The 15,594-nt window shown below is 41.2% G+C and overlaps 1 protein-coding gene across 1 annotated transcript in view; it reads right to left on the bottom strand.

The window, feature by feature from the left end:
- The window catches only part of CD6 (CD6 molecule), a 39,797-nt gene extending 24,769 nt beyond the window's left edge, over positions 1-15,028 (bottom strand). The window contains exons 1-2 of the mRNA XM_077318988.1: positions 14,988-15,028; positions 11,636-11,871 (exon numbers count right to left, since the gene is read on the bottom strand). Of these exons, the coding sequence (XP_077175103.1) occupies positions 11,636-11,693 (58 nt within the window). The 5' untranslated portion in view covers positions 11,694-11,871; positions 14,988-15,028. The remainder of the gene's footprint in view (positions 1-11,635; positions 11,872-14,987) is intronic.
- Between the last annotated feature and the right edge of the window lie 566 nt (positions 15,029-15,594).

Below are 15,594 nucleotides of genomic sequence, written 5' to 3'. Positions count from 1 at the left end.
AAAATCAATTTGAATTGAATCCTAGTTGAAGTAATAAAAGTGGCATGAAACAACCAAACTATCATCCATACAGTACAGATGTGTGAGTAAACAAAACACTTTTAACTTGGTTCTTAAGAGGTAGAAGAATTAGTGCTGAATGTTTTCCATAAACAGCATTTGTGTGCACTTGTGTGTATGTGAACATATGGTACAGCTACATGCTAAACTTCTGAAGATGGATCTCACAGAAGATTTCCATGGATGGAAAGAGGATTGCCACAAATGCGGGGGGGGGGGGTGGAAAGTTTTCAGTGGGAGGCAGGAATTAGCAAAAATCACACCCCCCACACCCTATGTCTACTGAAATCTTCTTTGGGAACTAACCTATCATTCAACTGGGCAGCCTCACTAACAATGGTATTTTGATGGTGGAAAGTACCGTCATGTTCCAGCCAACTTATGGCAACTCTTTAGGGTTTTCAGGGAAAGAGACATTCAGACCCTGGATTTCCTTGGTGGTCTCCCATTCAAATATAAACCAGAACTAATCCTGCTTAGTTTCTAAAATCAGACTGGCCTATGCTTTCCAGGTCAGGGCAATAGTATTTTACAAAATTATTATTATACACCACTCTAAAGTGCATAAAGTAACAAAAGGAGGAGGTTAGTGAGGCTGATCTGCTCCAGGCATAAACCAATGAAGTGCTGCAATAACTGACTGGTCGCATTTCCATCTATTGTTGTGTCCCTTTGCATTGATTCATTGCAAGCCAAACAGATAATTGAGATCCAGATAACAGAAGATATGCTGTGTGTGCACCTTTGATGGTATTGGGTCATGCTATCAAAAGTCCAAGGGCACAACTGAATAGGGAGGAAAGAAATAATTTATTATTTCCCCCTTGTTTTACTAAGGTCTATGTGGGGATTTAAGGTTAATATTACAAGAAATATTATCAGTGTCTGCAGAACAGGAACTTAAGTGTAAACCAGGAAAAGATCTTGAGTTCTTTTTTGTCTTCTCATCCTGCTTGTAAACTGTCTGGAGAGATTCTGTGGTGTCTAGATTAACCCTAAAAAGCAAGCACTGGAGCCTCTGATTTGGAGCATAGCCGAGGAAGCACTTAAAAAAAACCTCTTTCCCCAGTCATCTCTCTGATTGAGACTACTACCTTCCCCTTATCTCTGGATTTTAAAAAGATGAACACCCTCTCTTTGCCTCAGTGGGGGGGGGGGGGAGATGGAGTTTCAAATAGTGCTACATTTTGTCAGTTTTGGATCAAAATGGAATTCCCTCCACCCCATTTTTAAAAAGCACACATTAAATGATCTGATCATGGATCCAATGTAATAGGTAGCTTGCTGTATTTTCCTTAATGGAGCTATCTTAGAATCTGGTGTGAGGGCCAAACGTTTACTCAGGAATAAGTCCCACCTGGGTTGCTTCAGTTTGCCAGAAGTAAGTGTACACAGGACTGCACTCAGGTGGCCTAATTCTAATCCATGCTTATTCAGCAGTCCCCTTAATTTCAACAGGACATCCTCCAATATCTCTAGGATCAACCAGCCCCTTAAAAACTTTCACAGTATCACTTCTAGGTAATTATATGTAGAACCAAGGTAAGGGATAAATTTTTTAAACACAGTGATCACTGATTTTGAGCCATAATTGCACCTGTAATTCTTCAAAAGGTCCTCCGGATTATCCACAGATAAAACTGCTAGCCGGAGCATAAAGCAAATGAACAAAAATTTTAATTGCTGGCTTTAAACGTATTGCCTTTTCTTACTAAACTAATTAAACAATATTGTGCTATTCCTTTGAAATCTGCTGTCTTTAAAGACTCTGACTATCTGTGGATGTAGGTAGTATTTGTATTTATTCATAAATTAAATCACAAAAAGTTTACGAAAATGGAGGGAAAATATTGAGGAAGGATAGCTGTAATGAAAATGAATGCATATATGTTTGTGAGTATATAGTTTAATGTTATTTAGAATATATGTGTGTATATACACACATACATACAATCATATAATTTATATGACAGAGGTTACTGTTGGTGGAGTATTAAAGCAGCTCCTGGGGGAGAAAGTAATGACCAAGAGCACTAAACATTTGTTTTATAGTATAAACCTGTAACTTTGATGTCATTAATTAATATATTTTATAAAAGTTATGCCAGCAAGTCGATAACAGTAATGCCAGTAAGACTGGGACCTGTGAACCTAAGGGACCGCCTCTCTGAATACGTCCCCTGGAGAGCTCTTCATTCAACAAATGCCTACTCCCTGGCCCCAGAGAGGTGTGCTTGGCCTTGACCAGAGCCAGGGCTGTTTCAGCCCAGGCTCCAGTCAGGTGGAATATGTTGCCAGCTGAAATGTGAGCCCTCATGGAGCTCTCTAAGTTCCAAAGGGCTTGCGAGATGGTACTCTTCCACCAGGCCTTTGGTTGAGGTCAAGGATCACCATTTCCATCCAGTTGGGGGCCCAAGCCAAACCCACTACTATCCTCCATTTTGTGCCAATGGATCAACTGTAACCATCTTATCTCCAGGCACACAGAGAGTACAGGGGCCATGTATATAGATTGTTTTAAATGTACTTAAAAACCTGATGTGAGGGCCAAACGTTTACTCAGGAATAAGTCCCACCTAGGTTGCATTGATTGATTTATATTTATTGTGTAAGCCACCACGAGACCATGAGAAGAAGGGTGGCCTATAAACCGAAATATAAATTAAAAATTAAAAATAAATAACTACTCCATTGCAGCCTCTATAGTAAATGTTGAATAAGAATTGATCAGTCTGAGTTAAAGATAAACCAGTTGATTGGTTCGCATTGTAAACGTAGGATAAATGTAATTCCCTCTAATTGTAAAACTCATGGTTGAATGCCTGATGAAGGCAGAAAAGGATGTCTACCTATAGATAAATGGCAGACCCCTGAAGTTTGCAGAAACCTGTTTGTTTCCAAATTTTAAAAATCTCTCTCTCACACACAAAACCCCCAATGTGATTAGGACTGAGTATGCTCATTGCTTCCATTGGATGTCATTGGATGTCATTGGATGGGGAAATTGGCTTGCTCAGGAGGTTTATAGAATTCTGGTAGGGGACATTTGGGTTGGTGGGGTTATTCTTTAATCTTTTATCCTTACCTCTGTGGTTCCTTGCATGGCGTTAACTGCCCACATGGAAGAAAATTAGTTTACCAAAGATCCAGCTGATCCCTGCTGCACAAGTTTCCACATGCAGGGAGTTATGTATGTCAATATCAATTTGAGGATTTTTTAAAGACTTGGACTCCTGCCCTCTTTCTCCCCAAGCAATACTGAAGTGGGGGTGCTGCTGCCCGAGCTGCCGCCACTTCCCCCACATGCATGCATGCATGCACACGCACACACTCGCCAGCATAAGACACTTCCTTGTGATGCTTTACTGCCTGAGCTGCCACCTCGCAGGGAAGCGTCTTCTGCTGGTGAGTGCATGTATGTGTGCATGTGGGGGAAGTGGCAGCAGCTCACTGACCCCACTTCAGAATTGCTCGGGGAGAAAAAGGGCAGGAATCCAAGGCTTAAAAAAAAAATTACAAACTGATATTGACATAGATAGCTCCCTGCATGTGGAAACTTGTGCAGCAGGGATTGGCTGGACCTTTCTCTTTGGTAAGATAATTTTCTTACATGTGGTCAAAGAGAAGCTTTTCTGCCATTTTCTGAGCAGCAGGTGGATGGGCCAGTGAGGTGAGGGAGGCGAAGAGGAGCAGAAAGGACGGGGATGTAACCCACGAGAGGCCAGTCAGCTGCACTGGATTTTTTTGTGTGCTCTATCTTCTGTGGCAATGCGTATGCATTTCAATGAGTATGCATTGCCATGTGTTGGTCATTTTTTCTTTTAAGATGTTGGGGGGAACTTTGGAAACAAACCTCTGACTGGTTGCCTGCAATTGATTGACAGTGAATAAAATAGTATGTTGCTCTTTCTTCTGCCTCCCCCCCCCCCCGCTAGTGAGCAGGAGAAAAGGCGAGACACGGTGGCAGATTGTGGAGGGGAGAAATAGCACCATTTACTAGCATGCAATTGCAGACAGGCCATAAAGCACAATTTGGCACTCTGTTTTAATTGTTTTATTTTTGTTTCTATGGTTGTTATGGCATAAGGCTGCAACAATAAATTTATTTACGTTATTACTGATTTGTGTCAGTGCTAGGAGGCAGGCTTTACCCACCCTTCCACGCACCTATGTGGTGCATCTGTCCACCTTCTGACTTTTCCCTGACATTTCTGTGTTCTTTCAAAAACTTTCATTGCCATGATTTTTATTTAAAGATGACGGCAATTACATTACAGGGATATAAAGAAAAAGTTTATCTCTACAATAAAGAAGTCTAAACCACAAAAGCAGGGAATTTAGAGAATTTAGTTAAAAAAAGAAAAGGAAGAATTATGATGATATAATGATAGAACAATCTTGCAATTATCTTTTTTTTTTTAAGCCCAATCTCTTGGTGGTGTGGTGAGAAATAGCCACTATGGGAGGATGGGAAAGAAAAATTATAGCTTTTTTTCTGACGCACATGAGATACACTCTCAGTACAGAATTATATAATAGCGAAAAGTGGTGACCCTAGGCATATATCATAGGAGGTGGTCTCCAAAATTTACATATATTGGTTGGAGCCATAATTTACAGATCCCATTCAACCACTCAGCTACACTTTATAAAGAGTTTAATATAGATATTTTTATATAGAGTGTATTATCACAGTTCTGACCACTGAGGAACACCCAGTAGGGTTGAAATGCGTTTGGTCTTATGTGCTGTTAGTTCTGTATAGTTTTTATGAAGTTTTTATTCTGTTTTTAATTGTGCAGTATAATAATCAACAAGTTTTACATTATTTTATTGTACAGCTGTATGGGAAGCATCCTGATCTCCAACCAGGAAGAGGACCTTGTTCCGTTCTCAACAAGCAGACTGCAGAGTAAAATTCAGGTGAAAAGGCCGCCAGCTCTGGGTTGGGACCTCAGTGGAGTATAGTACTATGGAGTCCACCCTCCAAAGCATCTATTTTATCTTGGGGAATGTATCTCTTTAACCTGGAGATGAGCTATAATTCCAGGGGGTTCCCAGGTTACACCTGGGGACTGGCATCCCTAAGTGAAGACCTGTGAGAGAAACTTTGTGCCTAATTAAGCCTAAGTCTCAGAATCTTCCGTTCTTGCAAAGATCAATAGAGGTTTTGGATACTCAGCACATCCAAGTCACAAATTAAAAAATGCAGTATCTTGAAAGCACACTGAGTATTGCAATAGTTTTGCAGTTTACTGAGAACAGTAAAATCAGATCACATCAGATCTCAGAAGGTAACCAGGGTCTGCCCTGTCTGGTATTTGGATGGGACGTTTGCAGGAAATACCAGGGTTGCTATTCATCCAGTGAAAACCTACCTCTGAACATGCTATGTCATATTATGACTGTTACCTGACAGATTGTTATAATGTTCTATGTAATTTTTTACAACATTCTATGTAACCCGCCCAGAGTCATAGGGAAGGGTGCGATAAACATCCAAACAAACATCCAGCATTATGCTTTGCTGCCTGTGATACAGTGACCATGCATAGGAGCCAGGCAACCTACTGGCTGGTTTGCAGGCAGCTGCCTCCATTTCTCCAGCAGCAAATGGTACCAAAAGAAAAGTTGGTTTCAGAAATTAGGTCACTGTATCTATAACTGTCCCTGCGCACTTGGGGGTGCCATACAGGCCACTTAGTCCAAGTAATAGGTCTCCATCCTTGCTTTCCCACATCCTCATTGTTCATGCTGCTAAAGCACCAGAATATATTGCATTGGAGCACTTTTATCTCTTTTCCTCCTGGAAGGGAACACCCTAAGGGGCCTATGTCACTTTTGTCTGCAGCCTCTTTCATTCTCTGCAATTGACTTTGTTTGACATATAAGCAGCTTATCAAAAGGCGGCTGTAGAAAGTAAACAGAAGGCATGGTATGGATTCCCCAGCCTTAAGCATTTTGATGTTTATCATCTTCAGTGTCACAGGGTCTGAATTAATTACCCCAGTTTCCCATTTCAGAGGATTTATTCTGATGAATAATACCAGGCTGCTTCCACTGTGATAGGAACATAATCAAGATCTTTAGGTTAACACACAGAGATTTACCTTCTTGTGTTCCAAAAAGAGAGGCTCCATAAACGGAGCTTTGATCCCGCATGGACTTACAACACTGCAGCTGTCAGGCAGGTTGTTTCTATGAAGATAAATTCACAGCTTTTGGACCGATTACAGCTGGTCTGCAAATCCCTTTTCACTGATGTGCTACAGATCATTCAGAGGGTGAGATTTCCTGGCACATCACGAAGAGGAACTATGACTATCCTGTTTGCCCTGGCTGGAGTTTCCCAGTCAAGATTTCTGGCCATTGGCTTCAATTAGTCACATTACTTCACAGATATGGTTGCAGGTCATGCCTTTGGCTGATCCAAACTAGCATAGCTTCACTTTTAATAAGCAGTACCTGATTCAGTTATACAAAACATACTTTCATGCATAAAAAAAGAGCTTAGCCAGAAATAAAACCTCATGGACAGAGGTTGTTCATTGCTCTAAAATGTCAAAAATCTCTACAATTCCTTGAAGGACAGCCCTGGACTATACATGTGTCAAAATGAAGTGGATGCATTGCATGGCAAGAAGAGATGGTTTTTTTGTATCCTACTTTTCACTACCCGGAGTCCCAAAGTGTTTTACAAAACACTTTCCCCTTCCTCTCCCCACAACAGATACCCTGTGAGGTAGGTGGGACTGAGAGAGCTCTAACAGAACTGCTCTGTGAGAACTGCCCTAAGAGAACTGTGACTGGCCCAAGGACACCTGGCTCGCTGCATGTGGAGAAGTGAGGGGATCAAATGGTTCTCCAGACTAGAGTGACCACTCTTTAACTACCACACCACACTGGCTCTCACTACGGTTCTAACACAGCGTCTGACCAAACCATGATGCCAGGTCTCCATGATGATGTTTACAAATTTCATTACAACACCTGTTGTTTTCAACCATTATTGTATTGTAGTGTCTCTTGCTAAACTTATGTATTTCGTATTCAAATATGTTTTGATTGCGATATAAAATGCATGCCCGCCAAATTCTTGTTGTTCTAATAAATAACATCAGCCTGATACAATGGTCCAGAGCAGTAGCTTCTAATCTGTAGAACCGTGTTTGATTCAATAGTGGTCAGTGCATTCATCTCTTAACCAGTTGACTTCTGTACTAACTCCAATACTCAATTAGATAGCGCTTTTTAAAGCATGGGGAAATTGAGAGAAATCAGGGACTGGATCTTAGGGCCAAAGAAAATATTATGATGTTAAAAATGTCCTGCCAGTAGAAAACACAAGCAAGAAGAAATCTTTCAAATCAGAACACAAGCTTTTTTCTTTTGGCCTCAGTCAGGCCTCAGGTAAGGCAGGTGACAGTAGGAAAAAGGTCATTGGACAGGGACCAAGCTAAATGTAACCCACCAACAATAGATGATGCCTACTTCTCAAATATCTCACAGGCTGCATGACTTGCAGGCTGCATTCTTCTCACTGGGCCAAAAGCAATGCATACCTGCCATTAATAATCAAGAAGACCAGTCTACAGATTATGGGGACCCCCAGATTCAACTTTAGCTACTGGTGAAGTTCTGGATCAGGTTCTGTGGGACGGCTTCTCGCAATATGTTCCCCAGAGAGCACTATGCTGTGCTAACACCAACTTGTTGGTAATCCCTGCCCCTACAGACATTTGCTTGGTCTCAATTAGGGCCAGGGCCTTTTTGGCCCTGGTTCCATCCTGGCGGAATGAGTTGCCAGTTGAGATCCATGTCCTGATGCCATCGTTCTGCAGGGCCTGAAAAATCACACTCTTCTGCCAGGCTTATGGCTGACACCATGGCTCTCTGAATTGTAAGGGCCTCCCTCTTTCTCCTTGGTCCCCCCGCCCTATTTTTTTATACCATTTCCAGACTGGCTAGCCAGCGGAGGGTGTTTAAGGGGCTGTTGTTACTGTAAACTGCCCCAACCCCACTTGCAGGTAGGGCCGGTATAGAAATAAATAAATAATGCGAAATGGCAGAACTACATAAATCTTGGAGGAAAAAATAGCACCGCCTGGAAAAAAGTCATGATCCTTATCCTAAATCAGTGGAACTTCATCTGCAATCCCCGTGATATATAGTGATGTCCAACAGGTTATGAACCATTTTAGAATGTTACATACAAGCAGGCCAGGAAAATGGTCCCTTGAGAGAAGACTAGCTGGGGCGCTGCTGACTACCTCTGTGAAAATTTAAACACACTTTCTATAATTTCAGGATTGGTATTATTCAAATGGAAGGAAACCTTAAGAAGACCAATTTTGGAGATAGAAATCTCACAAACAAACAAACAAATAAGATCAGACAGTCCCATCTTATTTATCAAAATGGGACTTAAGTAATTTCTATGAATATCTGTGTAAAAAGGACAATAAAAAAGCCAAAATAGTTTCAATGTTGCTTGTTTAACATGGGCAGTATGAATATGCTGCTTTTTAAAATCTTCCAGATGATACAGCTGGTCAGAGGGAAGGCTCTGCATTGATCTGGTAGTAGAAGATGACATAAATATGGGGCTATTTGGCCTGCTTTCAGTGAGATCCCAGATTCAATGTGGAGCAAGTTCTGTCAGCTGCACGGCTGGGGTTTTGTGCATCTGTGTCTAAGAGTGTTTTATCATTTGAAAGGCCTCATAAGCTAAGAGAAGAAATAATGAATCCATGGATATACCTAGAGATCTTGTTTTTGTTTTGAAGTGGACTAACCAGTTGGAAGAGTTAGATTCTGCAAGCATTTGATAAGTGAGGCCGAATGGACTCAAATTATGATGTAGTCACAGCCAATATTTAATACTTTTTAGTTACACCTTTGTTTCAAGTAAACCTGGGCCAGATTCCAAGCATAAAGCTGCATACGGTCCGCAGCTTGGGAACCCTAATTTTTTTTTCAAGAACTCAGACGTAGTATGTGCTATTGATTTGTCAACTGTACTAATCCATAGTGGTATTCTGTGCAAAAGCGCTTATTTATTTTGGCATTAAATACTTTCAGAGCCTGGAGGATCATTGTCCATGGGGTCGCGATGGGTCGGACATGACTTCGCACCTAACAACAACAACTTTCAGAGCAGATGACAGCCAGAGCAGTGGTTTTGGCCATACTTGTTGCCATCTTATGATGAATGGTCCAAGATGCATTGTATTGGAAATAAATACCTTCCCTAATGTCTCAGATGGCAGGGCTCTTGAATTGCTGCTTATCGATAATTGCTTGGAGACCACTGAACGGGTAGCCAAGTTTTTATCTATAGTAATGACCCACAGGGTAAAGAAGTAAACGTCACCGGCTTCATCTTTTTGTCTTTGCTGCTCCCTTGCCTGTTGTAACTTTCCTCACAGTTTTTAGACTTGTATTACAGAACCAATTTGTATATTGTTTTATATCGTGAATGCCATTAAAGGTTATTGTATTGTTGTACTGTGTGGAAATAAATACCTAAGTACTTAAAACGCTTGACCTGCACTAGTTTGTTACCATTAATTTCACATTTATGGGAATTTCTCAAGTACACAAGGATTTTCAGTTTCTTATCATTCAGTTCCAATCTATTGGCCATTCAGAACTCAAAATAACATTTTAGTAAATGTCTCGCGAGCAGGACAATCAGTGAAAATATCACCATGGTTTACAGATTGAAAATATTTGTACGCCATTGTTCTCTCCAACTCAGAACCCGAGTCTCATGATAAATATGAAGAAAAATCAAACCATTACCTAGACCAGGGGTGGTTAAATGGTGACTCTCCAGATGTCCATGGATGACAATTACCATGGGTCCCTTTCAGAATGCTATCCATAGCCATGCTGGCAGGGGCTCATGGTAATTGTCATCCATGGACATCTGGAACACCACAACTTGGCCACCCCTGACATAGATCGTAGTTACTTGCCAAATAAATAATCCTCCACTGCCAATCAGTAAGCAATCCCTCAGATACAAATAGTCAGTGGCAGTGAAAAAAAAAACGAGTATTATGCTCTGTATTATCTCTAAAAAGATTGAAAACAAAATTATTTCTATCATTATATTAAATAAATTTACAGGGAGACTGTAGTTATTATATTATTATTATTATATTTGAACTTTTATTCTACCCTATCTCAACAGAATCAGGGCAGATCACAGCAAAGATAAAAATCACGTAAATAAAATTCTAGAAATACAAAAGATAAAAGTCTAAGTAATTTAAATTAAGATTTAAAACATCATAAGATTAAAATACTAATATTGCCCGTAACAATTGTCTGTTGTATTAGAATAGGGGTGTGTGTCATAGCACAACTCTCACCAGGGGTTATGATTTGTGGGGTTCAAACACAACCATATAGCTGGAAAAGATATAGATAAGTGGGGGGGGGACTAAAATGCTGGAGTACTATAAAAGGTAGCTTTAGAAGTTGAAACTTTTTAGTTTAGATAAAACAAGTCAGAACAAAAGTCGCTGACATGATAAAACAGACAACAGGTATGCACTGCATGGAGTAATTAAAACATTCACTTCTGTAGAATTTGCAGTCACCCGACTGAATTGATAGGCAGGTGACACAGGATGGACAAAAGAAAGTACTTCCTCATACAACACATACTAATAAGCTTCACTGCCACAAACTGTGATGATGACCACTGAGTTAGATGGCTTCCAAAGGGGATTGGGTCAATTAATGGAGGATAGGTCTATCTACTGCTATCAGCCATGATGAGCCAGCCGCTCTCTACATGGCTTGATTTAACTGTGCTTTCCATATGTTATTTGGAAAGCTGAGATCAGGTCCCTGCTTTGGCATCTGGAAAACAAATAGGAAATACTATAATCATTTCCATTAATTTAAGCCATGCTCTTCCCAACATATATCTTGCTCCCTGGGATGGGGAATATATATGAAGTGCTATAAAACATCCAGCTGGATTCTAAGTCTGCTACCACATGGTGTTGGATATTGTGCTATCAATGTGCTATCACAGTAATTTACTTACTGGCTTGGCTTGTCCACAAGGAAGAATCCAACTGCCAATTATTTCTAGTGCACAATGAAAATTAAATATCCCATTTTGTGTAGATTCAGCCTCCATGATGAAAATCCACCACTTGGCTACAGGCTAGAGAAGACATGCCATCTCTAGGCCACACATTGATGTGTCAGGTTTGCATCCCAAAGCGGCTGACATTTAATAATGCAGTAACTACAAACAAGAGGCCAGATACTTGAATGGTCCCATCTTGAGCTGTGCCCAATTTCCTGGGACTTTACTGCAGTTCATGACAATACAGTACAATGTCCCTGGGTCCAACAAGGCAGTAGAAGTAGGAAATCATTTATCATATGCTAGGTGCAAAGAAAGAATCAGTGCAAAAGACAAGAGGTTGGCATGCATGAATTTGAGATCATGCTTAATCTAAACAATTTTAGAGGAATAAACCAAGCAGAAATGTAAAGCAACTATTGAAGGAAATGAAGAGAGACTCATGAAAGAATGGAGAAGTACCTTTTCTGACTACCATGAGAGAAGAAGCCACGAGGAATAAATCCAGCAAGTCCATCATCACTGTGTCTCAATGATCTTCAATGCAGTGGAGAGAAAAGGCACAGCATGTTCTTCAATTCATCTTCTAGACCTTGCAGTTTCCAGACAATAGTTTCTCTGCACTTCTTAGATCTTGTGGTTCGTTGTCAGGAGGAAGCTGTCAGCAGTCCCCAAGTCCTGGTGGCAACTCAAGCAGGCTGAGAAGAGCAGCAAATAAGAGAATAATATGTTGTGTGCAGGCAAACGGAAATTCTTGTGAAATGTCATTGAAAAGTACGGTTATTACATGCTACTGACTACCAGGACCCCCAAGGAATAATCACACATGAAAAGCCAAAGCTTTTTAAAAATTATTTTCGTTGGTACAGGATTTTTGGTTGTAGCATCTTCAACTGCTGCTCTGGTTCCATGAATTGGGTATTAATGCTTAGTGAAAACCTGACTTTTAATGAGGGCTCCATTAAAATAATTAACATCTCAGTGAATTTCCATATCTTTTCATCTCTGAATCTGATATTTCTGCCAGTGCTGTCAAGATCATTTAATTGCCATTCTAATATATCTTCTGTATTAATTTCTTCTCATGTAACTCAATAAAAATCAGTCAAGCTTTGTGGCTGGACATTTAGTCCCTTAATAAACAGTCCCTTAGGATTCATCAATGCTCTAAAAGGGAATGTTCTCAATGCTTTTTCATCAACCTTTCAGGCATTAAATGACTAGCATTTCCATTGGACTATGCAGACAATAAGCTTTAATCTGATTCTCTTGTATAGATAAATCAAAGGGAACCACAAAGAGACACACAGACAAAACTACCACCAGCTACTTCTCCCACAGTTCCTTCCCAAACACCCTCAGGATGCTTAGAGATACCGCCCTCTAATGGAAACTAGCTAGTACTACAGAAATACATCAATGAGATGGAGTTGGCATAAGGGATCTACCCAAACCCTGACCTGGATGGCCCAGGCAAGCCCAGTATCATCAGGCCTTAAAAGCAAAGCAAGGTTAGCTCTGGTTAGGACACCAAGGAATCTAGAGGGATGATGTGGAGGCAGGCAGTGGCAAACCACCCCTGAACATCGCTGGCCTTGAGGGGTCACCAAAACTAAGCTGCAACTTGATGCCATTTTCCACCAGCACCATCTAACTAAAATGACATGAACAACTTGACCTCATGTGTAGGTAGGTTAACACTAGCTGAAATATGGTAACTCCAGCAGGGGTCTATAAGGACAGTAGCTGCCACATTTTGAACCGACTGAAGTTTCAGAATCGTCTTCTGAGGCAGCCCCATGTAGAGTATGCTACAGTAATCCTAGATGTTTGCAATCTTGTGTGATCAAAACAGCAAAGGTGCACAAAGGTTTCTTCAGAAATGAATCTACTTGGTAGTAAAGAGGAGAGACAGATAGGGTCTTAAATACTGAGGAAGAGAGTGATTTCCAAGAAGAGACAGGATATTGCCCCTAAGGGTAGCAATTGCAGACAGACAAGAAAGGACATCCAACAAGACAGAGAAGGTGCTGACTTCACTATCCTATCTAATGGTCTTCTTGCTGCCTTCTGCAAAGTTTTCTCCTTGGTACTCCAGATATTGCCTATTCTAACATGCAGGGCATATTTGACTGTGGCCCCAGGTCAACTCTCTCAAGAGTTATTCATCCAGTTCTTTCAGAATTTGTCTTCCAGCTGGCCTTTGATGCACATCCAGATGTGCTCTTTGTACTATTCCGCATACCTCCTTTCCTTCACTTGCTTGACTGGCCTTAGTGAGGGTGAGGTGCATTGCTGGTGTGGCTGGCCACACTGGTGCTGGGGGAGTGTTGGCAAGGTGCAGGGTTGCTCTGTCAACTGACACATTGGGTATTATTTATTTATTGTTTTTAGAGAGGAACAATTTTGTCAAGCTATACTACTCCTGCTTGAGCCAGTAGATTTTGTTCCACCAGAGACACTGTCTGAGACAGAGGCATACTTCACATTTAGTAACAAGCTACGTGACTGTGTACACTTTCATATATGTGAAATAATGCACTTTCAATCCACTTCAGCAACTGCTTGCAGGTGAATTTTGACATTTCATACAGTAAAATCCAGCTGCAAAGTACATTGAATGTGGATTGAAAGTGCATTATTTGGGTCTGTGAAAACAGCCATGTAACTCAGGCAGAGAATTTTTGGGGAAGGGGGAGACTTTGCCAAATAGTTATTTGGAATGTAATTTTCATATCAGATGTTTTCCTCTTCCCCTTTTGGATGGTTCTCTCCCTCAATCAACCTATAGCTCATTTCAGGCATTATGATTTTATGACACACAATCCTCTTGATATGAGTGTTCACCATTTGTATCAATAGTGTAACACATGTCTTTCCAGTTTCAGTACATGTGAATATTATGGGTTTCTGTCCCCTTTTAGGCCCATTATGCACAGCCGCCGAAACTGCGATTTTGGGTCACATGGAAAACGCAGAGGGGGAAGAAGAGAAGCAAACCGCTTATGCATGGGACGGGATGCAACGGCAGCAAAACCCAGAGTAACCAATTATACACACGGCGACCCCAGCACCGCTTCTGGTTGCGCCCCAGTCACCCGGAAGCTGCGCTTTCTCCGCATTTCGCTAAAACGGCTTTTTTGGCGGTGTGGATCGAATCTGCTGCCAGTTGTGATTTTAGTCGCCGCCATTCCACCCCGAGTGCGCACTAAAACCCCCGTGCATAATGGGTCTTACTGAAGCTAGAAAATGCATGTATTGCTCTATTCACATAAAGTAGTGAACATGCAGTTTCCTAGTACATGAAATGGGAATGTCAGCATCTCAACAACTGAAAATAATCAGAATCAGACTAACTTCCAGTCTGCTATTGGAATATTTAATCTAACACCCCCCCCCCCCAATATCTGTGACGACCGGGTCATCAAAACATTCCAATATACATCTACCAGAACATTTGAGACAAATGGCAACTAATAAGAGCATTTGCACACAGATAAAAGCCACTTTGAGACTCCTTTGGGCTAGTTATTGTTTAAAATGCAGGAAAGCAAACAAGATCCATTTTGAAACCAAGCTTATAGCCTAGTCTAGCCTTTCTCAACCATTTATTGTTGAGAAACCCCTGAAACATTTAAGAAGCCCTGGATGTGATGTCAGCAGACTGCATCTCTCTGCCATGCCTCCAGAATGGCATTTCCCATTGAATGTGAAATCACGATCTATTGCTCCATACTCTCCTGGGCCAGGAACAGGGCTGAGGCAGGCATCTCCCTCTCTTTCACCTCCTGCCACCCCCTCAGAGAATACTTACCTCTCTGGACTCCAGTCACTGCCATGCCACATACAATGAGCCTTGGCCAGCAAGGATTTTTATGACCAAGGCCTCTCTCCTTCCCACCCCCTCCAGGCCCGCCATGGGGGGGGGGGCTGGTCAACATAACCATATATGGTCATATCATGATAATTGTTTCAATTTAAAACCAATTGGCAAAACCCTTCTGGGGTCATCTAATCCACTCCCCCGCAGAATGCAGGAAATACACAACTACCTGCCCACCCACAGTGACCCCAATTCTGTGCCTGGATGAAGCCCCCCTTCAATTATTAGAAGCATATCTTCACCATCATATGAGCTAGAATTGTGCTTTTAATAAATACAAAATTGTGCTTTTTATGAATACAAAAAATACAAAACTAGAAACGAAAACCAAGTTTTTCACCCAGTATTACATTCTGTGCTTTTCGTAGTTGCCATGCTCCTGAGCAAGTAGCAGTCACGTAATCCACATTAGACAACCCACCTTAGATAAGGGAAGGCATTAGCAAATGAATAAGTCTCTGGCTAACATCTCTGTTGATTCTCTAGTCTGTTTGCCTAGAAAGGTTTATTATTAATAGGCTCAGTGTTTGGGTATAGC

Source organism: Paroedura picta, chromosome 2 (assembly GCF_049243985.1).
Source record: "Paroedura picta isolate Pp20150507F chromosome 2, Ppicta_v3.0, whole genome shotgun sequence".
Taxonomy (NCBI): domain Eukaryota; kingdom Metazoa; phylum Chordata; class Lepidosauria; order Squamata; family Gekkonidae; genus Paroedura; species Paroedura picta.
This window is presented reverse-complemented; position numbering and strand designations above follow the sequence as displayed.